The sequence below is a fragment of the Suillus discolor genome (assembly GCF_016758755.1).
Source record: "Suillus discolor strain FC423 chromosome Unknown F5147scaffold_3, whole genome shotgun sequence".
Lineage (NCBI taxonomy): Eukaryota > Fungi > Basidiomycota > Agaricomycetes > Boletales > Suillaceae > Suillus > Suillus discolor.
The window spans coordinates 1,100,149-1,120,288 of record NW_024541250.1 but is presented as its reverse complement, the minus strand read 5'-3'; the positions used below and the strand labels follow the sequence as shown (position 1 = coordinate 1,120,288).

General features: G+C 47.8%; 10 protein-coding genes across 10 annotated transcripts; 5 read left to right on the top strand and 5 right to left on the bottom strand.

Moving 5' to 3' along the window:
- Positions 1-606: 606 nt before the first annotated feature.
- Positions 607-2,877, top strand: F5147DRAFT_196963 (uncharacterized protein). The gene is made up of 14 exons (XM_041428528.1): positions 607-778; positions 827-1,167; positions 1,233-1,265; positions 1,320-1,339; positions 1,396-1,410; positions 1,466-1,504; positions 1,559-1,587; positions 1,643-1,656; positions 1,707-1,742; positions 1,901-1,960; positions 2,017-2,151; positions 2,211-2,442; positions 2,500-2,551; positions 2,607-2,877. The coding sequence occupies exons 2-14, from the start codon at positions 1,089-1,091 to the stop codon at positions 2,811-2,813; spliced, it is 951 nt and encodes a 316-aa protein (XP_041299187.1). The 5' UTR covers positions 607-778; positions 827-1,088; the 3' UTR covers positions 2,814-2,877.
- A 470-nt stretch (positions 2,878-3,347) lies between these two features.
- Positions 3,348-5,570, top strand: F5147DRAFT_668099 (uncharacterized protein). Its single transcript, XM_041435325.1, has 12 exons — positions 3,348-3,494; positions 3,641-3,660; positions 3,718-3,732; positions 3,787-3,825; positions 3,885-3,913; positions 3,972-3,973; positions 4,036-4,071; positions 4,228-4,287; positions 4,337-4,471; positions 4,522-4,750; positions 4,807-4,858; positions 4,911-5,570. The coding sequence occupies exons 1-12, from the start codon at positions 3,425-3,427 to the stop codon at positions 5,112-5,114; spliced, it is 891 nt and encodes a 296-aa protein (XP_041299186.1). The 5' UTR covers positions 3,348-3,424; the 3' UTR covers positions 5,115-5,570.
- Positions 5,571-5,603: 33 nt separating this feature from the next.
- F5147DRAFT_668091 (ribosomal protein L3-domain-containing protein) lies at positions 5,604-7,419 on the top strand. Its single transcript, XM_041435324.1, has 8 exons — positions 5,604-5,666; positions 5,718-5,772; positions 5,834-5,843; positions 5,907-5,993; positions 6,050-6,143; positions 6,194-6,808; positions 6,862-7,151; positions 7,204-7,419. Exons 1-8 carry the CDS (start codon positions 5,612-5,614, stop codon positions 7,267-7,269), a joined length of 1,272 nt encoding a protein of 423 aa, XP_041299185.1. The 5' UTR covers positions 5,604-5,611; the 3' UTR covers positions 7,270-7,419.
- A 229-nt stretch (positions 7,420-7,648) lies between these two features.
- Positions 7,649-9,694, top strand: F5147DRAFT_603240 (uncharacterized protein). Its single transcript, XM_041432272.1, has 2 exons — positions 7,649-7,736; positions 7,784-9,694. The coding sequence occupies exon 2, from the start codon at positions 7,804-7,806 to the stop codon at positions 9,625-9,627; it is 1,824 nt and encodes a 607-aa protein (XP_041299184.1). The 5' UTR covers positions 7,649-7,736; positions 7,784-7,803; the 3' UTR covers positions 9,628-9,694.
- On the bottom strand, positions 9,695-10,634 carry F5147DRAFT_668088 (alport syndrome). The gene is made up of 3 exons (XM_041435323.1): positions 10,433-10,634; positions 10,188-10,376; positions 9,695-10,131 (listed from the first exon to the last, which is right to left on the bottom strand). The coding sequence occupies exons 1-3, from the start codon at positions 10,561-10,563 to the stop codon at positions 9,741-9,743; spliced, it is 711 nt and encodes a 236-aa protein (XP_041299183.1). The 5' UTR covers positions 10,564-10,634; the 3' UTR covers positions 9,695-9,740.
- A 296-nt stretch (positions 10,635-10,930) lies between these two features.
- Positions 10,931-12,692, bottom strand: F5147DRAFT_196765 (P-loop containing nucleoside triphosphate hydrolase protein). Its single transcript, XM_041428527.1, has 5 exons — positions 12,342-12,692; positions 12,115-12,284; positions 11,968-12,061; positions 11,331-11,906; positions 10,931-11,277 (listed from the first exon to the last, which is right to left on the bottom strand). Exons 1-5 carry the CDS (start codon positions 12,427-12,429, stop codon positions 11,075-11,077), a joined length of 1,131 nt encoding a protein of 376 aa, XP_041299182.1. The 5' UTR covers positions 12,430-12,692; the 3' UTR covers positions 10,931-11,074.
- Positions 12,693-12,838: 146 nt separating this feature from the next.
- On the bottom strand, positions 12,839-15,087 carry F5147DRAFT_742474 (40S ribosomal protein S7; the record flags this gene model as incomplete). Its single annotated transcript, XM_041439547.1, has 8 exons — positions 12,839-12,959; positions 13,015-13,242; positions 13,302-13,545; positions 13,711-13,765; positions 13,862-14,320; positions 14,368-14,657; positions 14,707-14,868; positions 14,928-15,087. The coding sequence occupies 8 exons, from the start codon at positions 15,085-15,087 to the stop codon at positions 12,839-12,841; spliced, it is 1,719 nt and encodes a 572-aa protein (XP_041299181.1).
- A 180-nt stretch (positions 15,088-15,267) lies between these two features.
- On the top strand, positions 15,268-17,093 carry F5147DRAFT_196666 (pyridine nucleotide disulfide oxidoreductase-like protein). Its single transcript, XM_041428526.1, has 4 exons — positions 15,268-15,379; positions 15,432-15,625; positions 15,679-15,707; positions 15,766-17,093. Exons 1-4 carry the CDS (start codon positions 15,314-15,316, stop codon positions 16,905-16,907), a joined length of 1,431 nt encoding a protein of 476 aa, XP_041299180.1. The 5' UTR covers positions 15,268-15,313; the 3' UTR covers positions 16,908-17,093.
- F5147DRAFT_564746 (NDUFA12-domain-containing protein) lies at positions 16,948-17,587 on the bottom strand (the record flags this gene model as incomplete). The annotated part of the gene is made up of 5 exons (XM_041430732.1): positions 16,948-17,064; positions 17,117-17,233; positions 17,294-17,322; positions 17,378-17,427; positions 17,475-17,587. 5 exons carry the CDS (start codon positions 17,585-17,587, stop codon positions 16,948-16,950), a joined length of 426 nt encoding a protein of 141 aa, XP_041299179.1.
- A 136-nt stretch (positions 17,588-17,723) lies between these two features.
- Positions 17,724-20,015, bottom strand: F5147DRAFT_668074 (uncharacterized protein). Its single transcript, XM_041435322.1, has 2 exons — positions 19,653-20,015; positions 17,724-19,603 (listed from the first exon to the last, which is right to left on the bottom strand). The coding sequence occupies exons 1-2, from the start codon at positions 19,961-19,963 to the stop codon at positions 17,980-17,982; spliced, it is 1,935 nt and encodes a 644-aa protein (XP_041299178.1). The 5' UTR covers positions 19,964-20,015; the 3' UTR covers positions 17,724-17,979.
- Between the last annotated feature and the right edge of the window lie 125 nt (positions 20,016-20,140).

Sequence of the window (20,140 nt, the reverse complement as noted above, 5' to 3'; positions counted from 1 at the left end):
AATGAAACAAGTCAGTCAGTCCAATTTAACCCCATACCCTGGCTTATCTCAACCGCAGTAGCACTGTGAGAAATACACCAGGGATCATGTTCAAAAGGAATCAAACATGTCATAGATCACGAAAGCAATGTACCGTTTCCAGGCGCTGAAGCGCACGAATCAGCCAATATATGGCAGGGATACATGCCGTATCCTTACAGCACCAGTCCGAGTCAGAGTGACACAGATGCGGCTACATGTGCACACTGCACTGAGTTCAGCATATTTGCTACAGTAGTTGACCTTAAACCAGGAATGAAAAGTTGTTGTCATACTCTTGCATGATTTGATGAATTGGTTTGCTTACCGAGGCTCTGTACATGTGTCATGTCGCTGAAAAGTAAGAAGTAGCGACTATAATACTTCTAATTGGCGTGTATACGGGAGCCTATCCTGTGCATGGCCAGTGCAGCGCTGGTCCCTTCACGTGTCACAGACTACAAGTAGCCGGGTTTGTGCTGACATATGACTCCGCACTTCTCGGAGTTTTGAGAATGGATAAATTCACTGATCAGGGAATATAGTTAGCGATCTATAGTACTGTATGGAGGTAAACACGTACTAGATCAATCAGATAGATAGAATGGATTTATACTGGAAGGTACGGGTACCCTGTGGGTTGACGTTGATGTGACAGATATATAAGATGTACCATAGCCATAGGTGCAATGGGCAACCTTCTTAGGCCGAGGACTCCATATTATTATGTAATAGGTTCTGGGGAGCACGTGCTTTGAAGGTTCAGTCCAACCTATTCAATTGGATTGCGTTGAACTCTTTTTTACAGATCTGGTCGTAGTACTATGATGATGTCCAATTTTGGCTACCTCGCCGACGGGTCGCGCGAACGCTAGTAGCTCCTGAACGTTGAACTCCTGAAGCCCTGCCAAGTATCCTTGCAAGAGCGATATTCCATCATACTTACTATGTGTGCTGCAGACAACTTAAATCATGGATGTTCTGTCACCGCATGACTCAATCGCTGGACGTTGAAATATCCGGTCCGTTAGTATTAACTCAGAGTTCCCCACTCGCAGACATTCCAGAGTATGCCCCTAATCCCAAGTGACCCAACTTCGTGGTCATTCAATACCGATACTACCTATCGTGTTTCCAACTATTTTATAGGTTCGTGGATGATAATCATGATGTTGATCATCTTTCTCGCTCTATTGTTGACTACGATTTCGCAGTCGCATCGTCCGCTGCTGTGGTCTATGACTGGGGTGAGCAAGATCTCTTATGGAAGAAGTTACTGATGTCATTATGGTATTCTCCAGTATTGACATTCGGGCGAGAGGTAGGTTGACCCATCGCTGAGCAGCCATCGCAATTTCACGAGCATGATTTTTGCAGTATGAACTGATCTGGGTGAGTAGTTACATAGAAGAACATGATGATATAGTTCAATAGTAATTTGGGTCAGAGGCAACGCCGTTCTCTCATGACTGTTCTATATATCATCGTACGTGGCTTCTATGGGTTCGCGGGCAACTCATGCTGATTCAAAATATTCTAGGTGCGCTACATCGGATTACCATACTCTGTGTAGGTTCGCAAGACTATCAAGTCAACACTGAATTAATAAGCTATCCACATTCAGTGGCAACGTGTTGTGTATGTCCCGCAATGCACTGCACTCCTTTCTTCTGACTGCTAGCATTCAGTAAATCTCCCGGGAGTCTTGAAGACAGACACGGTGAGCATTCTTCGCACCGATATTTACCAACTAATCACACTTCTATGTAGGGGTGAGTGAGATTCTTAACCAGCTTGTTGATTCAATATATTGACTGAAACAGTTGTGGGTTTCTCGAGGTATTCAGTCGTGCGAGGCTCATCATCAATTGGGCTTTTTCAGGCAATGTTATGAACTTCGCTTTATTCTGGACGATTTTTATCGTAAATTCCATGCTGAGTGGTGAGCTACTGCTGCGGTACCTCAGTGATATCAATTTGACTGATATATCATACAAGTCATCATGATCACTCGGTTACATGCTATGTATCAGCGATCCAGAAAGATGCTCATCTTTCTAGTTGTAGTTCACTCCTCCATCATGGTCCCCTGCGCAGTGATTGGTGCAATAGGAAGCAACCATGCTCCAACGAGTAAGCTTTATTCCTGCATGAAAGACTTGAGCGCATCAGGCTCATGCAACGAATGCCAGGAGTGATCCTCCTCGACGGCATACAGTGCATTATCGAAGTCGACAAAGGCGAACAACTTTGGTTGCTCGAGGTTTACATACTCGCAACTGCATGGCACCTACTCACACTATGTCTTGCAATCTGGAATTTTGTAAAACACTTTCGTGAACTACAGCCACTATCGACAGGACGGACTTTCATCGGTGATTGTTCCATGGTGTTAATGAAAACCCATGTACTCTATTTTGCATTGTGAGCTTTTTGATTTGAATGTGGTTTATATTTTTGCTGAATTTCTATACGTGCCAGCTTTACTACTGGATGCGGCCTCAGCATTGGCTTGTTATCTCCAGTGGTCTTGGTATGTCGATCCATAGATCACATCTACATCTGAGCCCTCATCATCGTTGCTGTAGGATGTATCTCGCTTGGAAGCTCAGATTTATCGGGGCATTCTTGAACTCGTCACGCTCTTCCAGATGTTTGTGGTAGGACCGCGCCTTATCCTAAGCGTTCGAGAATGCCACGCCGAGTTCCTGGTCCAGTCTGAGGAAGGAATATTTGAATTGCCTGCAATCGCTTCCCAGGACCCCTTACAAGTGCCAACTAGCACTAATGTGTAGGAATGATTAACACCTGTCGGATACCCTGTACTCAATGCTATGTAAATTTTATCTGTCGTAGTACTGTGACTGTAAGTGGGACGAGGGCTGCGATTGCTGGATAACACAACGGACCCGAGCTCAACGCATGGGATCTCGCTTATTACTAAAGCGAAAGTCTAACACTTATAAGGCTAAAGACTTGAACTTGGGTTTGTTCCGACGAGCCGCACTTTATGCATGGGGATCCGAAATTAGGTTGAAAATTTAAACGGAAGTCGGTTAGAGTTCATGTACATGAGGTCGGCATGGATGTAAGTTTACACATTATCCAAGTCGTGAGATTGCCGTGAGATAGTTGGGTTGACCCCAGGACGTGTTTGACAGACCCGATGTGCCGCGCGAACAGTACTCATGAACTTGCCAATGAGTAGCCACGGGCTTGAGTATTGCCGCAAGTCGAGCGGCAAGAACTTGACACGAATTTTAAACCAGCTTAAAACAATATTACGGTCTGGACCTCACCGGCACCGTGACCGCGTATATAATTTAATAATTTTCTCTGGGTGACATGGCTACTAGTGCGCTATATACCCACCACTGACTCGCAGTTCGTCACTCACAGACAAAGTATGCCTTTGATTCCAACTGATCCCAGTTCGTGGTCACTCGATATGTATCGTGTTTTCAACTATTTTGTAGGTTCGTGAAGAACAACGTTGATGTTGTTTCTCGCTCTACTTCTGACCATAGTTTCGTAGTCTCATCGTCTGCTGCTGTGATGTACGACTGGGGTGAGCAAGATCTCTTATGGAAGGAGTTATTGATGTCATTGTGATATTCTCTAGTGTTGACATTCGGCCAGGAGGTAGGTTGATCTCATTGCCGAGCAGCCACCATATATTCACTGAAATGGTTTTTGAAGTATGAATTGATTTGGGTGAGTAGTTTCATATGAGAAGAAAAGGGTGGTATCGTGAATAATTCGGGTCAGAAACAACGCCGTTCTTTCATGACTGCTCTATATATTGTCGTACGTAGCTCCTGCTGTCAGTGCAGTGGGCAACTTATACTGATTTCAAAATATTCTAGGTGCGGTACTTTGGAATATTATATTCTGTGTGGGTTCGCAAGGCTACCAAGTCGGCACTGAGCTAATAAACCATCTCTCGCAATCAGCAGTAACATGTTGGGTATGTCTCATGATGCACGGCATTCGTTTCTTCCGACTGATGGCATGCAGTAAATCTCCCGGGAGCCTTGACGACAGACACGGTAAGTGTTCTGCATCAATACATTATACCTACCAACTAATCATGTTTCTACGTAGGGGTGAGATCCACCAGCTTGTTGATTCTAAATGCTGACCGAAACAGTTGTAAGTTTCTTGAAGTATTCAATCCTGCGAGGCTCACCATTAACTCGGCTTTTTCAGGCTACGTTATGGACCTCGCACTCTTGTGGGCGACTTTTCCCATAAATGGCACGTTGACTGGTGAGCTACTCAGCTACGGTACCTCAGATCGCCTGACATGACATGCAAGTCATCATGATCTTTCGGTTACATGCCATGTATCAGCGATCCAGAAAGATACTCATCTTTCTCATTGCGACCTTCGTCTCCGTCACGATTTTCTGCGTAGCAATTGCTGTATCAGGAACCAGCCTTCTTTCGATAAGTAAGTTGATCTCAGACACTAGTGCATCAAGCTCATAAAATGAATCTCAGAGGTGTTTCTCTACGGCTCGCAGTGCGTTTACGAAATCGACGCAAACCAACAACTTCGGATGCTCGAGACTTATGCAGTCGCTACTGCATGGGAGGCTCTCACACTTGGTCTTGCAATCTGGATTGTTGTAAAACACCTGCGTGAACTGCGAACACAATCGACAGGACAAACTGTCATTGGTGATTTATTCACGGTGTTACTCAAAACTCATGCCCTCTACTTTATATTGTGAGCCTTTGATTTGAATGTGGTTGTCTTTTCGGCTGAATTTCCACGCATGCTAGCTTTACTGTTAGTTCCAGCCTCAATATTGGCTTAATGTCTCCATATTTCTCTGTATGCTAATCCATGGCTAACATCTACATTCGAGGACTCATCATCACTATAGGCCTTAACCTCTGTGGGAGCTCAGAGTTATCGTGGTATTCTTGAACTTTCCACGCTCTTGCAGATGTTTGTGGCAGGACCGCGCCTGATCCTTAGCGTTCGAGGATATCATGCCAAGTTCATGCCTAACTTCGAGGAAGGAACTACCATATATTCAATGGCTTTCCGGGAATACATACCAGAGTCAACTGACAGTGATGTGTAGCACGAGATATCTCCAGTCGACTAACACTGTCGGACTCTGTACATACCACAAAACATGGACAATATATTGGTGTGGTACTTCTCATGAACAAGACTCGTCTCTCATTTGTGCTGCTATACTGGAACGGATTCATGTTGCAAATATTATCCACGCTACAGCTCCGAACTTCCGAACTTTTTGGATTTCGTGATCACTCGGGTCGTGAGCTCGTTGTACTAGAAGAATCAGAGTAGGGTACTGCTAGCAGCTTCATGGTATCACGGGCGCACCTGGCACACGAGGGACTTTATCGTACATCGAATTACGAAGTACTGAGTGACATCTGAAGTGATTCATTTGGCCGGCACTTAGCACCTAAGGATCGACTGCGACTCTGAACCTTGAGGCACTCTCGGTTGTCCGCCAGATGATGTTCAGTGTAGATGAAGGGAATAGACAGTGCCAATTGATTGTTCGCATCCGTATCATGATATCTCAAAAACACCTACGGGCCTCCAATGCTGGCCATTAGGGGAATTTCAAAATGGGAGACCGGCAAACTCAAATTATCAACTGTACAGTTCATCAGCCACAGATCCGGCAACTGCCAGCAAACTTGCGTACCGTTCACAACGCCAAGCTCGCATCCGATACCCTCCTCAAGATCCTTCAAAATGAGGTGAGCAGGCTGCTAAAACAACATTATAAAAGCATCGAACTAACCAGAATTGCACCCACAGTCACCGTAAGGTTGGTCTTCTGCCATCGAGAAACGGGCAGGCTCGAGAGACTCATACTTTCTGATCTGTTCAGTATGAAGCCCCCCGCCATGGCTCACTCGGTTTCCTCCCCCGTAAACGTGCTGCACGCCACCGTGGCAAAGTCAAGTCCTTCCCCAAGGTGCGCAAGTGGAATAATTTTGATCTAGGATTCTATTAACAGCCCATTTACTTTAGGATGACCCCAAGAAACCCGTTCATTTGACTGCCATGATGGGTTACAAGGCTGGTATGACTCATGTTGTCCGTGACCTCGACCGTCCTGGTTCCAGTGCGTATTCTACTCGATTATCAGAGATCTTGGATCTGAAGAAAGTGCAGAGATGCACAAACGTGAGGTCGTGGAGGCGGTTACGATTATAGAAACTCCTCCTATGATCGTTGTTGGTGTCGTTGGCTATGTCGAGACTCCCCGTGGCCTCCGCACTCTCACCACTGTCTGGGCATCCCATCTATCAGACGAGGTCAAACGTCGCTTCTACAAGAACTGGTACCGCTCGAAGAAGAAGGCTTTCACCCGCTACGCAAAGAAGCACGCAGAAGACGGCGGCAAGTCTACCGCTCGTGAGCTTGAGCGTATCCGCAAATACTGCACTGTCGTCCGTGTCCTCGCCCACACCCAGATTCGCAAGACCGGCCTCAGCCAGAAGAAGGCACACCTCATGGAGATCCAGGTCAACGGTGGCTCTATCGCAGATAAGGTCGAGTTTGCACAAGGCCTGTTTGAGAAGCCTGTGGAGGTTACTAGTCTTTTCGAGCAGGATGAGGTGATCGATGTTATTGCCGTCACGAAGGGTCATGGTTTCGAGGGTGTTACTCATCGTTGGGGTACCAAGAAGCTTCCTCGCAAGACTCACAAAGGTCTCCGCAAGGTCGCTTGTATTGGTGCATGGCATCCTTCGAAAGTCATGTTCTCCGTTGCACGTGCTGGTCAAAGTAAGTCGCATTGCTTTATTTTTCTGGTGTCGCAGTATTAAGCAGTCATGCAGATGGTTACCACCACCGTACGGAGCTCAACAAGAAGATTTACCGTATCGGCTCTGGCGGCGATGAGGCTAATGCTTCTACGGAGTCTGACATCACGAACAAGACAATCACGCCTATGGGTGGTTTCCCTCATTACGGTATCGTGAAGAACGACTTCTTGATGCTCAAGGGCTCGGTCCCTGGTACCAAGAAGCGTGTCATCACCCTCCGTAAGTCGCTCATGGTCCACACTTCGCGTCGGGACCTCGAGAAGGTGCAGCTCAAGTTCATCGATACATCATCGAAGTTCGGCGTAAGTACAGTGTGCTATCTCTTCAAGGAATCATCTCATGTCTTGAATTCAGCATGGCTCGTTCCAAACCTTCGAGGAAAAGGCTGCGTTCCTGGGAACGCTCAAGGCCAGGGATTGATTGCATTTTTGACGTACTACTTAGGCATTATGTTTTTTTACATCTTTTCACGACTATCCATGCTATGCTCTAGTACAGCCAAATCAATGTATCTGCATGCATGACGATGAGTTATGGAGTAATCTGAGAGTGTTCGTTTACGCCAACTGACTTGAGGAACTTGGTAAGCCCACGCTTGTCCAGTGCTAGTTACATAAAAGTATGCCCTCAAGACTGAGGAGCATTCTCAAAAACTATATCTCTTCGACACGATAAGATAGATGGAATAAAGTCGTTGAAATTGAATTTAGTGCATGTGTAGCTATAGTAGTTTCAATTTTAGCGCCCAAAGTCAAGACCCGAAATTTTTGAGTTGTGTACTGTTTTTGGCACTTTGCAACTTCCATCGAGCACGTCAGTTACCGAGTTAGTATTGTCACCAGGTTTCCACCTGGTTCTGCCAGCATCTTCTTTCAGTGCCAGTCGCGGTATGTACACGACATCTATCACGGAGTAACGCTCATCATTATCACAGGATGACTGCACTGGATATTCATGATTGCAGGCTCCACGTCGAGCATCAGATTGTCGCCTGCATCATCACAAGTATCATGTTGGCTTCGTCAAGTTCAACAACTTTTCGCTCGGCGACAGGCAACGTCTCGTACTTTCCAGGTCCATCGTCATATCCATGCTGTTCATATGATGAAAGAAAGAGCTCAAGAAGAGGTGAACTGCGTTGTGAGCGAGCGCAAGGCAGACGACGCTCTGGTCAGGAATGCAGGATTGGCAGATCATTCGAACACGACTGTACAGCAGACACGCGTTTTAAAACCATCTGGACAGGATGGCTTGATGTCCCGCGCTCCGTTACCCGCAGACGAGTCTCTAAATGTCGGAGCCATCCACATTCACGCTGGCATCCGTTCAACTTACGGTCAACAAAACCCACATCATCATTACCCCAATCCTCACTACACTGGCCATCAGAATCCCATAGAATCGCTCGAAGCACCACCAGACCGACTGAAGATACGGCAAGAATTATTGGACAGCTTATTGAAAGCTACCTCGGTGACAGATGGGTGGGAGGCATACCACACCTTGACAGTCATGTTCCCCCATCATATCCACAACCTCTCCGGAGTTTCCAAGATACCTCAGCGTCACCTTCATCATCTTGCCCGCCTTCTTGCCTCCGCAAAACCTCGAACACGAACCCTTTTCTTACGACTTTCTGCTGTTTTAACGATGCTACATCGGTCTGGGTATCGCATATACCTATGGGAGTGGAATGCCTTACTAGACTGTGCAGGAAAGCGATGGCGGAAATGCAGTCTCGAAGACTACAAAGCGGCTGTGGAAGTTTTCAGTAAAATGACCACACCACAGCCCTCCGAGAACCCGGGCGACGACGAGAATCTGGCCGCAGAACCCGGTATGGGGCATGTGCAACCCGACATCATTACATATACAACCCTCATTTACATTGCTGGCCGCTCGCTTGACCCCAGTGCCATCCGCCACGCATCTAATCTGCTCAGAGCCTCAGGGCTACCACCAAACCGCATCACCCATCTATCATTGTTACACTATTATACGCGAACAAAGCAATTGTCCGGTGTTCGATCAACTCTGCAGAAGATGAGAGAGCAAGGCTTTGAGCCTGGTCTGGATGGTATCAACGCATGTGTATGGGCCTATGGCCGGAATGGGCATATGGATGTCGCTTCGACGATTTACCGCGTGCTGCGCCACAATCTGCAACCGGAGCTCGATGTAGGCGATTATGACATCGAGGCAGCCATCAAGTACCTGCTAGATGTGGAGGGCATCGCTATTCGGGGCGATATAATACCCGACGAGATCACATATACTTCCTTGATCCAAGCCTTTGCCTATCATGGACAAATTATGAAGGCCCTTCACGTCTTCGTGGACATGCTTTCCACACCCAATAGGGAACCGAAGGCTGCTATCAGTCAGCAGACAGGTGAACCTTCCCTCTATCAGCCAACCCTTGCTGCGTTCCGGGGAATATTCCTCGGCTTCGCGCGGCATGCGCAGAAACCGCTTCTCCTGCGGACCCCACCCGGATCGTTATCTGAGCGTCTCCGCCCTATCCAGAAAAATGATTGGAACCTCGAGAATCTTCATCAAGTGTTCAAGGCTTTCATGAATTTGCCCGCAGATGTCATGCCGAGTGAGAGGCTGATCTACTGGATCTTGATATCCTTCGGCAAAGCCAGCGGTAATGACGCGGGAAAGCTGCGAAAGGTGTTTTTACAACTTGAACAGCGCTTTGGTGGCGGATGGGGTGGTCGGTTGGACAGGCTGCGGAAAGACTTATTCGGCAACAACGGGAGTGGTGGGCACTAGTTGTCAATCTATTCGCGTATAGGTACACATCCGACCCTAATATCTGTACAAGCTGCGACAATTTGATGGTGATACATTGCGATGTTCTAACTGATTTGGGTCATGAAATTCAATCATGAAATGTCGTCATCACCGTTCTCCCTCCTCCACTGGACGAACTCCTCCCAGCCAACAACACAGTGCTTGCTCTGGTATCGTCGAAGTTTCACGGTCCTGAACGTCTCTTCCGTGATGGCGCCGTTCCATCCTGCCTTGCGCATAGCGCTTTCCACAGCCTCAACCTTATCCCAACCTTGGTCAGGTATGACATCTGGGAGATATGTCGCAGTCAGAGTGTCTCTGGAGCTGAATCGCGGTAGATATGCTGACGAAGATAAAGGAGAAGGCGCGCTCGAAGATGGTGGGTATAATGATGGATTCGGGAAGCTAATGTAGATCCCATGAGTGCCAACAGTCCAATCTAGATATGACGATGCGTCTTCGAAATCCGTCAGAAGGGATATTCTGGGGCGTCACGACTGAATGCATCAATGTATATATTAAAGGCGAGATGTACTAACCCACATTCGAGAGACGGAAGTTCTCGACGTTCTATTTTCCGAAAACGAGAGTCTTTGAATGCACTGATCAATGCGTATTCTGCAAGACCTTGCCTAAGAGGCATGGCATCGAAGTTGCCGATGCAACCCCTCAGCCTGGGCGGTCTGCCTGCGCGAGATGATCTGGTATTCCATGTCACAAATAATGGACTAGGGAATCATAACTATAGCACACATTCAGATCAGAACATGATACGGTCACTTACTATTTATCGTCGGCAAAATTAGGCGAGATATGCTCGCTAGATGTTAGCGCGCAGTACAATGCATCGAAAGCACGAAAACAGTGCTCTGGCGTGCACACATTGTCGACCTTGTCTGCTTTGTCTCCTTCCATTAGCTCGGAAGAAAGGAGAGATATGGTGGTCGAGGAACGAAACGGATATGTGCTAGTAGCTCAGCTCTTCCAGCATCAAGGACCCTGCCTGCCTTTTTTGGTGTTCTCCCTTCTCAGTCTGCGGACACACACCAAATTACAACCTAGCAAGGGATTGGAAGCTTCCAAGATTGCTGAATGAGGTGACTATAGACACATGCACAAATTGTATCTACTTAAGGTAGTATATGGTATGAGGAGATAAGGAAGTGAATAATAGTATTGTAAACAGTGGTCCTGAGGCTCGGTGGTATGGGTGAACCTATAGGAATCATAGAAAGTGGCATAAAGAACATAGCATCCTGTAAAGACGAAAGAGAACAAGAGACCTTGAATATCGGGTGTAGGAGATCGATGTGACGGAGAACACGTTGGACAATGAGTCGTGAGAATGTATGCCGGACCGGTAAGATGCAGACGAGTAGAAAGACAGCAGATAGCTGAGAAGTATTGACACCTGGCAGGGACAAGCTCACGAAGAACAACAGCTCCAACCGCCTGAAGTGGATCGAGCCTTCTCTCGTGCCTCCTCTTCTTCGGCCTGAGCGGCCCACGTAGGCGCGCTGACAGTTGATAGGAAGACACTATCACGTTTCCTGAGCTCATTTTCGCGCTCAATGATGTCCTTCCGCTCGATGATTGCATTAATCAACGATTCGAAGAGGTTTCCGATGCCTGTAGGCAAATAGCTGAATGAGAAGATCAAGATGGGGATCGAGCACACGTACCAAAGTCATCTTTAGCTGAGACCTCGAAAAGTTCCATGCCCTTATGAAGTCCCCATTCTTGGTCATCGACATCAAAGTCTTCCTCATCTTCATTTATACTGTTGCTGCTGCTATCCGCAGCGTCATACCCTCCTGCATGTCGCCCAAAGTGTGAACCAAATCGCGATTGTAATGAATGGGAAGCCTCTGTTTTTGACCTGTTCAAGGCCGGGGCTGTTGTCTTTACTCTCGGAAGGCCAGAACCAGTATTGCATCGATTGAGCACAGATGAATGCGATGAATGGCTAACAGCAGGATCCAAGTAGGACGCGCTGTGTGGCGGAGAAGACTTCATTGGGGAGTTGTTTAGAGGAACTGATTTGATGCTAGTGAAGGATGTGAATCTGGGGCGAATATAAGATAGTGTTGACAATGGTGGGGGAGGAGGGGGAGGAGGGGTTGGGGCGCGCGCAGGGGGAAACCAAGTATGCAGCGATAGGCGGGCTAGATCAGATGTGACCTGTCTGTGATGATGTAGGTCGGCTTTGGAACCAACGATATAAATGATGAGCTCTGGCGGACAATTTTTCTTCAACTCTGAAACGAGTGGTAATGATGTCAGAAAAGAATCGCCAAAGTCAAATGTAGTGCTACGAACCAGCTAACCATCCCCGAATGTCCTCAAATGTAGCAGCATTCGTGATATCATACAAGAGAAGTGCGGCATTCGCTCCGCGATAATACATGGGGGCCTAATTACGCTGGTAAACCACCTGAAGGGTTATAAGCAAAAGTGAGTTCATACCATACTTCGAAATCGTTCCTGTCCTGCAGTATCCCATAGTTGAAGTCGAACCTTCAAACCATCGATATGAACTTTCTTGGTTACGAAGAAAGCCCCGGTCGTGGACGTCATGTTCCTGGGATCGAACTTGTTCTGAGTGTAGCGATGGAGTAGGCTGGTCTTGCCCACACCTTTATTAATTGAGAACATGTCAGTGAATTGAGTCGATTGGTATCCGAACAACGAACCTGTATTGCCCATGACCACAATTTTGGCATCTATCCCGTGTTCATACCTGGACTTCGAGTACGGGTCCATGCGTGGATACTCCGCCATGCAGAACGACGTCGAAGGTGAGGGAGGAGTGCCACGGAGGGCGGGAGGAAGAGAGAAGGAAGCGGGAAAATGACTAGCAACAGAAGCAAGGAAGACAATGAAATGAATCAACTCAAAAACACTAGTAGACGCGACACAAAAACCACGTGCCGAAATCACGCCGAATTGCTGTAGCTACGAGCGCTCACAAGAGCTCTTTCATATAATAACCCGGTTATAAAAGAAACTTGCAAGCGAACTAAACACTGCGTGTTCGCCTTAGCAGGCACGTTTACTAGTGCTCGGCGCTCAGCATTCTATAGCAGGTATGAATATCACAGCACATAACGCAAACAGGACATAAGCAGTATGTCCTTATTTTTATCGGAGAATGCAAAGAACCGGAACATGTGTCATCATATCGCGTAATCTACTCTTGGTTTGCAGGGGGGAACTCGAATGTCACGTCCTTGCCCGTCAAACGGCGGTATACTGAAGAGAACGAATCAAGCTTGTACTCGAGCGATGTTGCATCTTTAGGGTCAAGGATGCTGCAATATTATTCAGCATCACGCACGTCAATCCATCGGAAACCACACCACTTACACTTTCAAAAGTTTTGATCCGTCAGCAGATACCCGGGTCCTCTTGCCAACAATCTCAGTCGGGAAGACAAGGTCCTCGAGGATCTTCTCGTGTACGTCGGTGAGTGTACGAGAACGGGGTCTCTTTTGCTTCACCCGTGAGTTGCGGGTAGGTTTGCTCAGCATCCGGCGCTGAGCGACGAAAACGACGTGGCGGTCAGAGAATTTCTTCTCTAGCTCACGAGTGAGTCTGCGAGATCCGGGAGATCGATTACAATGACACCTTCCCACTGAGATAACTATCCTCACCTCTGCTGCACCTTGTGGAATGCCTTTAGTTGGGGAATGGGAACGAACACAACGATAGCCTTCTTTCCACCTCGTACATCAACTTCACGTGCGGCAGAAATTTGTAGAGCGCGAAGCTCAGTCTTCAGTTCAGGGACATTGTTCTCGAGGTCGATTAGGGCCTGAGCGACGGAAACCTCAGTTTCATCAGGGGAGGTAGTAGGGGCATTTGCAGTACGGAGGATCTTGTGGTTGACAGACATGGCTAAAATAGAGGCCCTGTAGTAGATGATCCTATGGTCAGCATCCACTCCTCATAACTTGCATCCACCCAATCGAAGTGATTCGACCCCAATTTTTGCTCCGTAGCTCGATATGCACATCCATCCTGCACTGTTGAACACCATAATAAACAGCAATTCGTACTCACCGAGCTTGACGCCTTCGTCGATGTCTTTTTTGCGAGGAGTCTTACCGTATGGTGTCTGCCAAACAGTGACCAACACATTCATTGTGCACGTGCTTCTCAGATTGGAAACACCCCTGTTCAATAATTCAATTACACCTCGTGTCTAGCTGACTCGTGTCCGCTTGAATTCATCTACCCAATTCTGCTCTACCTCTCCCTTTGGAACAACAACAAACGTCAAACACCCGTCTTTCAATTCTAATCCATCGTCAGGGTCCCCTTCTTTCGCTTTCGCAGCGTTGCACACGTCCCTCAACGACATCTTCTTGCCAACTTTGAGTAGCCGCTTCCTTCTTGTTATTGCGTATACCACGAGGGCGTTCGAAATGTACTGCCCGGCTTTATCCCAGCTGGGTGAAGGCGCCTGCGGCGGAAACATTTGAAAAATATGAGTCGAAAAGGTGGTATCTTCAACAAAATGTGCTATGACGTCCGATGTCGCATGTTGTGGATACAAGAAGAACACGGGGATTATCAACGTCGTTCCTTCAGGGTCCTCTGGGTCAAAGTGAGGCTCGTATGGGTTCTCTGATGACCCTTTTGGGTTGTATACGGCAAACAAATTTCGTTCCTGAAGCATGGTCAGACGTCCGATGACGAGACCGAGATAGAATGTACCTTGAACGCCACCTGCAGGAGTTTCTTCTCTCTTTGTTTGTTATGTATTCGTTCCTGTCTTTCACTCTCTTTGCGAAGCTTCTCTGCCTTCGCCTTTGCGGAACGATCGCGGACTGACCTAACACCTTTGTTTTCTGGGTCATACTCCAGGCATCTCTCGCAACAATCGAGGGACTCTTCATAATGCTCCAGCGCGAATAATGCCGTGGCCGAGCGGTAATAGGCTTTCGAAGACTTCGTATTCAGGGTAAGCGCCTTCGAGCAGTCTCTGAGCACAGAACCATAGTTCTCTTCGAATTGGTCAGATCTTCGTTATCGACCAGTAGCCCAATTACTCACTTAGTTCGAGGTTGCATGCGGCACGATTGCATAACAGAGCTTCGTGCAATGCAATATCAGATGGCTTGGCATCAATTCCCTGCGTGTAGAAGCTAATTGCTTCTCGATAGCGTTTTCCCTTGAAGTAGTCGTTTCCTTGCTCTTTGAAATTTTGAGCGATCTCTTGAAGAAGCCGCATGTTCACGAAGTGTTACAGTAGAGAAGAGAAGGTTCTCACTCACCATCTGGTGTTCCATCGAAGGCGAGGCTTTGTAAGGCTTGAATTACAGGGTCGTTAGATTCTTCTGAAGGTAGAGATTTCATAAAGAGTGGGGTGCTCTCCAGAGCAGCCATCTTCTCCTCGAAAGAGGACTCCGCCGGTTGTGGAAATACGGCAGCCATTTTGAATTTCTTTCCGGTCGGCGACGAGCAACCAAGTTGGCGTCAGTACTAGTGTGTATTAGCGTAGTGCAAGACTTGGTGCTGAGCAAAAGTGTTGAGTGACAAACAAAGAGATTATATATACTAGATCCTGATAAGATAAATTGGGCCGAGGAGGATATCTAACCGAGCGCCACCTGACCAAAACTTATCAGGCGCCGGAGAGTCGCGAGACTGGAGGGCCTTTATGGCAGCGACCAACGTACGGGGGCTGGTGGCTGCACTAAACGCAACGGGGTGCTTCAAGTACAAGGTAAACTACCAAACTCAAGCTCTGTGGTGGCTCTCACACCATCTTCGTCCAGAGTCCAGATGCAGTAGTAGATTTCCTGGTTGTGGGCGGAGGTCCGTCCCGCGCAATATCAACTTCGTACCGCGCTGACGCTCATCTACGGCTAGGTGTTGTAGGCTTGGCTGTCGCCCAGCGACTATCCGAGCGCTTCCCGACGAAATCAACATACCTAGTTGAGAGACATTCACGCGCTGGCGAAGAAACGAGGCGAGCGACATAGGTATTATCTTGCTCGCTTTACGCTGACTACGGGTGGATAGCTCTCGCAACTCAGAAGTTGTACACGCTGGTAAGCTCACCTTGCAACGTCAACTATGTTCGTATCTCCTGATGTAATGGCTTTTCAGGACTTTACTATCCTCCACAATCACTCAAGACGCAGCTATGTTTGCGAGGCAGGCACCTCGTGTACGAACGGTGCGACAAATACAACATCCCGTACCGAAAGACTGGAAAACTCGTGGTAGCACACGAGCACCAGCGTGCGTACGTCGAGAACCTCTTTGCAAAGGCCAGACAATTATCATGGCCCAAGCACTCGCCGCCTCGTGGAGCTGAAGACCAGGTGCTCCCTGTCTCGCTTATAAGCGGTGCGCAAGCACGCGAGCTTGAGCCAGACCTCTCGCCGGACATTACTGCTGCGTTATGGAGTCCAGAGACAGGTATTGTCGACTCCCACTCTTTCATGGAGAGTCTGGAGAAGGATATATCAGAATCGGAAGCAGGTGAATTGGTATTTTCTACTCGGGTCGTTCGTGTAGACCCGTACAAGAGCAAAGAGATCTCTAGGCTTAGCTCAGAAGAGGGCTGGGTAGTTCAGACTGTCACCGAGAATGCCGAGCAAGGAGATTCCCTGCTCGCTCGAACCTTCATCAACGCTTCTGGCCTTTCCGCCAATCTCATTCCAAATTCTCTGCTGCCCAAAGCATCACGCATACCCATGTTCTTCGGTCGGGGCTCGTACGCGGCTTACAGTGGTCCAGGCATATCTCAAGTTAGTCGGCTCATATACCCATGCCCTGAAACTGGGCCCAACAAGCACGCCTTCCAATCGCTCGGAACGCATCTGACCCTTGATCTACAAGGCAAAGTGCGCTTTGGGCCAGACCTGGAGTGGATATCACCACCCTCTCAAGCAGCGGCTGATGCATCAGAATATGATTTTAATGAGGAGAACGCAGATTTTTGGCGGAAGCATCTAAAACCCAGCGATTCCAGGCTAGAAGAGATGCACAGAGCGGTAACCGAATATCTACCAGGGGTATCATTTGAAGGGTTCAGACCTGACTATGTCGGAATCCGTCCCAAGTTGGTGTTGTCTGGGTTCCAAGACTTTACTATTCGGAAGGACTATGCTGATGGAAGCAGGAGAGGACTAATGGTCAGCCTGATGGGTATTGAGAGCCCTGGCCTGACGTCAAGCCTTGCTATCGCTGAACACGTTGTAGATGATGTCATTGAGCTAGAACATATCCATATCTCACAGTAAATGTGGTATATATAGAATGACTTGGCTCCGTACAATTGACCTACGGATGCGCCTCGCCCCGTGTTATGACCTTCGGTTCCCAAGCATTAATCTTAGGCTTCACCGTGTTATACGACCGATAGGCACCTCTCGTACCCGTCAGGGTCTCTACCCAGGGCTGTTCTGAAATTAGACTTGAAAGAAACCGGGTACGCATGATAACCACATACCGCTTTCCATGACGGAGTCAGGCTCTGCACGACAGCATCCTCCGTAGGTGGTTGTAACCGTATGTGCGATAGCCACGAACGCCACTCGGGGGGGACTTGGGTAGCGTTGTTGTAATGCTAGAGACAGTACACGGTTATACCCGCTTCTCATCCAATTGAAGACGAACGAGACCATACCTGAGTAAAGTCCACCCATCTATGACGTCCTATAATAAGCCGTAAATCAAATATCATATCGAAGTACAGGAACGTATTACGCACCTGGAACTTCATCGTCAGGGTTCAGGTTTTCAAAGTATTTATTACCGAACCTATCCGAGCAGTCAAACTCTGTGAGGAATGTGGGGCGAGCACCTACTGGTCGGTTCCGATAAGCGTCCCAGCTTTTGCATCTCCAATGTACTGCAATTGATGCCACCATTGTTTGATCCCTGTTCTGCGGATGTTCCGCACATAACGAATGAAGGACATGTCGGTGAACTGATGCAGAAGGTCTATTTGGTCGTGCTTGGTTCCAAGTGTTTCCAATGCAGGTTACGTAATCAGGAGTGAATGAACTTTCGGCGATGACTCGGGCATTAATGACGCAATTCAATTACATGTATACGTGGTACCAGCTGCGAGTGTTATTACTAGGATCATAGGGTGTACACAGGTATACATAAAATAAACAGCTTACTTCTAACAACAAACTACAGAATACATTTGCCAACACAGATAAAAAAAGAAATCAGAGATGGAGATATAAAAAGAGGAGAAAGGAAGACGAATACAATAAAAAGTCTAAAATATAAGTAATTTGATACTTCGACAACAAACAACACGAAAAAGAAAATTGCACGACGGTCCGTCCGTTGTCATCGTTATTCAGCATACAAAACGTGCTTCTTCGTGCTATCCAACCACTCTCGCAAATCTCTGTCGTCGTCGATGCCGACGAATTCGTTACTGAGACTATGGCGGTATCGAAGATTGAGGACGTTGCCGCCTAATCGCGCTTGCACTTTCTCCAGGAGTTCAGCGTGCGTCACGCGAGGATGTACGCGAATGGCGATCAGGTCATCAGTGACACGATCGAATATTTTGATCTTAACGAAGGCTGTCTGGGAATTACCAGCGGACATTGGAGGGGCGTTCATATTAGTGGCGTTTGATAGGGAACGAGATCGGGAGGACATGGCGATAGATGGCTGTGACGAACTGGGAGATGATGGAGATGGGGTGGCGTGTTCTTGCCAAGCAGAGTTCGAAGCAAAGGATGATCGAGAGGAAGCACTTGCACGGGAGGTGTCAAGACGTGGATATGATGGAGACGAGCGTCCGTTGTGTTTAGACTGGGACCCTGTGCGGTGATGTGATGTCGCTGTGTTTGGTCGATGAGGTTGTGGGGTTGCGCTAGTTTGAGAGTCACGAGACATAATATGAGTAGGGGGTGTGTGGTCCTCCCCATAGTCTGAGCCTTCGCTTCGATCATCTCTATCTGATAATTTCATATCCCCAAGCGTATCACGAACTTCCTCCTCAAATTCCTCCGCTACGGTCTGTTCTTCTGTGGCTTCTTCGGCAAAGAGTGCCCTGACCTCGTCATAGCGAGGTTCAATATCATGTTCCACATCTCCAGGTTTGAGCGATAGAAATTCGCGCACGAGCTGGTGTTCAAGAATATAGCTGGCACCAACGGTGTTTAAACCACACAGCTTGTGGAGATACTCGTCAAGTTCTTCCCGTCGGGCTGCAGTAACCTCGTCGTCGACATTTTCGGCAGGACCAGGCATGAAGGGGAGTATCCGGACGGAGTCCGGTTCTCGTCCAGCTTCACGAGGGAACGCCTGCAAGAGGTTAACTTGGAAATCGTAGAAGTCATTATATACTCGGAATAGGACGAGCTGTTTGGCTTTTGGAAGAGTTTGAGGGTCGTGAGGATCATAAGGTTGGTAGATAGCGTCTGTGCGGAACCAGTACTCGTTCATTTCATTGTGAAAGGAGACGACGTCGGCTGATAATAGGATACCCTCGGATAAGAGGACGGGGGAGAAAGTGCGGGGAGGTGGTGCAGATTCAGGTTGTGTGCTGGAACGCTGGGCAGATGGTTCCTCTATGACGCCGAGTGATATGCTATTTGCTTTGTAATTGAATACGGCCTTCTTCCACTCTTCAACGCCTGGTAGATCTCCACTGTCAATCAAAGCGTTGACATCCTCTACTGGGCGATTTGTTGTAGGATTGCGAACTTCCACAAAAGAAGCGGGGATTAAACCTGGCCGACCAAGTCGACCAATAGGTTTTGCGACAAACCATTCGCGGTTTGACTGTGCAACTACAGTTATGCAATCGCCGGATTTGGCGTCAAGCTCGTCCGCGCGCTCCGCTATGAAGTCGTGAAGAACTATTGCAAAATATGCAGGTGCTTTTGGAGACTTAGGAGGAGATGTTGGACTAGGGAGGGTGGGACTATTTACTGCGACGTTGACACTAGAAGTGCGTACACTGTACAGGTTGTTAACGCGCAGATGAACGAATGTAGAATTGTACTGACGCTGGACTCTTGCAAAACTCTTCAAACATAGATTTTGGGACCAAACCTCTAGCCCCGGTTACAGGATTATGTGCATCGTACCAATCCCCCTGAGTTTCTGTACTTCCCGTAACATAAAAAAAGTCACCCTTTTGAAAAGGGAGCTGCTGAGGGCCCTGTGGCCTGTATGATGCGATTGCACGGATTACTTTTTGGGGGGGTAGAGAAGAATTCTGAGGTCTAGATACAGAAGGTAACGGTAGAGGGGTAGAGATTTCAAGACGGTGGATATCGCGGTGTCCGTTGAGAGATTTACGTAGGGATTTCATCATGAAGGAGCATAAGAAGCTGACAAGAGACGACGAAGCAGACGAGGGTTAAGAGCAGAGAGACCAATTGAAATTCAAAGTACATGCTTTTGTTAATGACCTCTTTAGGGGAATTTTCTCACGATGATATAATGCCAAGTGACTATCCGGAGCTCAAGTCCACAGTAGACTACATTCAGG

What these genes read in the sequence shown, in the direction of transcription:
- F5147DRAFT_196963 (XM_041428528.1), top strand. Translation starts at nt 1,089, where the DNA reads ATGCCCCTAATCCCAAGTGACCCAACTTCGTGGTCATTCAATACCGAT. An exon ending in CGTAAATTCCATGCTGAGTG is followed by an intron (nt 1,961 to 2,016) that starts GTGAGCTACTGC and finishes ATATCATACAAG; the next exon opens with TCATCATGATCACTCGGTTA. An exon ending in TGTTATCTCCAGTGGTCTTG is followed by an intron (nt 2,552 to 2,606) that starts GTATGTCGATCC and finishes TCGTTGCTGTAG; the next exon opens with GATGTATCTCGCTTGGAAGC.
- F5147DRAFT_668099 (XM_041435325.1), top strand. Translation starts at nt 3,425, where the DNA reads ATGCCTTTGATTCCAACTGATCCCAGTTCGTGGTCACTCGATATGTAT. An exon ending in TGTTTTCAACTATTTTGTAG is followed by an intron (nt 3,495 to 3,640) that starts GTTCGTGAAGAA and finishes GATATTCTCTAG; the next exon opens with TGTTGACATTCGGCCAGGAG. An exon ending in CTTGACGACAGACACGGTAA is followed by an intron (nt 4,072 to 4,227) that starts GTGTTCTGCATC and finishes CGGCTTTTTCAG; the next exon opens with GCTACGTTATGGACCTCGCA.
- F5147DRAFT_668091 (XM_041435324.1), top strand. Translation starts at nt 5,612, where the DNA reads ATGCTGGCCATTAGGGGAATTTCAAAATGGGAGACCGGCAAACTCAAA. An exon ending in CCTCGACCGTCCTGGTTCCA is followed by an intron (nt 6,144 to 6,193) that starts GTGCGTATTCTA and finishes AAGAAAGTGCAG; the next exon opens with AGATGCACAAACGTGAGGTC. An exon ending in ATACATCATCGAAGTTCGGC is followed by an intron (nt 7,152 to 7,203) that starts GTAAGTACAGTG and finishes TCTTGAATTCAG; the next exon opens with CATGGCTCGTTCCAAACCTT.
- F5147DRAFT_603240 (XM_041432272.1), top strand. Translation starts at nt 7,804, where the DNA reads ATGATTGCAGGCTCCACGTCGAGCATCAGATTGTCGCCTGCATCATCA.
- F5147DRAFT_668088 (XM_041435323.1), bottom strand. Translation starts at nt 10,563, where the DNA reads ATGGAAGGAGACAAAGCAGACAAGGTCGACAATGTGTGCACGCCAGAG. An exon ending in AATTTTGCCGACGATAAATA is followed by an intron (nt 10,377 to 10,432) that starts GTAAGTGACCGT and finishes ATGATTCCCTAG; the next exon opens with TCCATTATTTGTGACATGGA. An exon ending in CTTCCGTCTCTCGAATGTGG is followed by an intron (nt 10,132 to 10,187) that starts GTTAGTACATCT and finishes GTGACGCCCCAG; the next exon opens with AATATCCCTTCTGACGGATT.
- F5147DRAFT_196765 (XM_041428527.1), bottom strand. Translation starts at nt 12,429, where the DNA reads ATGGCGGAGTATCCACGCATGGACCCGTACTCGAAGTCCAGGTATGAA. An exon ending in TGTGGTCATGGGCAATACAG is followed by an intron (nt 12,285 to 12,341) that starts GTTCGTTGTTCG and finishes CAATTAATAAAG; the next exon opens with GTGTGGGCAAGACCAGCCTA. An exon ending in CATTCGGGGATGGTTAGCTG is followed by an intron (nt 11,907 to 11,967) that starts GTTCGTAGCACT and finishes CACTCGTTTCAG; the next exon opens with AGTTGAAGAAAAATTGTCCG.
- F5147DRAFT_196666 (XM_041428526.1), top strand. Translation starts at nt 15,314, where the DNA reads ATGGCAGCGACCAACGTACGGGGGCTGGTGGCTGCACTAAACGCAACG. An exon ending in CGCGCTGGCGAAGAAACGAG is followed by an intron (nt 15,626 to 15,678) that starts GCGAGCGACATA and finishes ACGGGTGGATAG; the next exon opens with CTCTCGCAACTCAGAAGTTG. An exon ending in CTCAGAAGTTGTACACGCTG is followed by an intron (nt 15,708 to 15,765) that starts GTAAGCTCACCT and finishes ATGGCTTTTCAG; the next exon opens with GACTTTACTATCCTCCACAA.
- F5147DRAFT_668074 (XM_041435322.1), bottom strand. Translation starts at nt 19,963, where the DNA reads ATGATGAAATCCCTACGTAAATCTCTCAACGGACACCGCGATATCCAC. An exon ending in GAGTTTTGCAAGAGTCCAGC is followed by an intron (nt 19,604 to 19,652) that starts GTCAGTACAATT and finishes CAACCTGTACAG; the next exon opens with TGTACGCACTTCTAGTGTCA.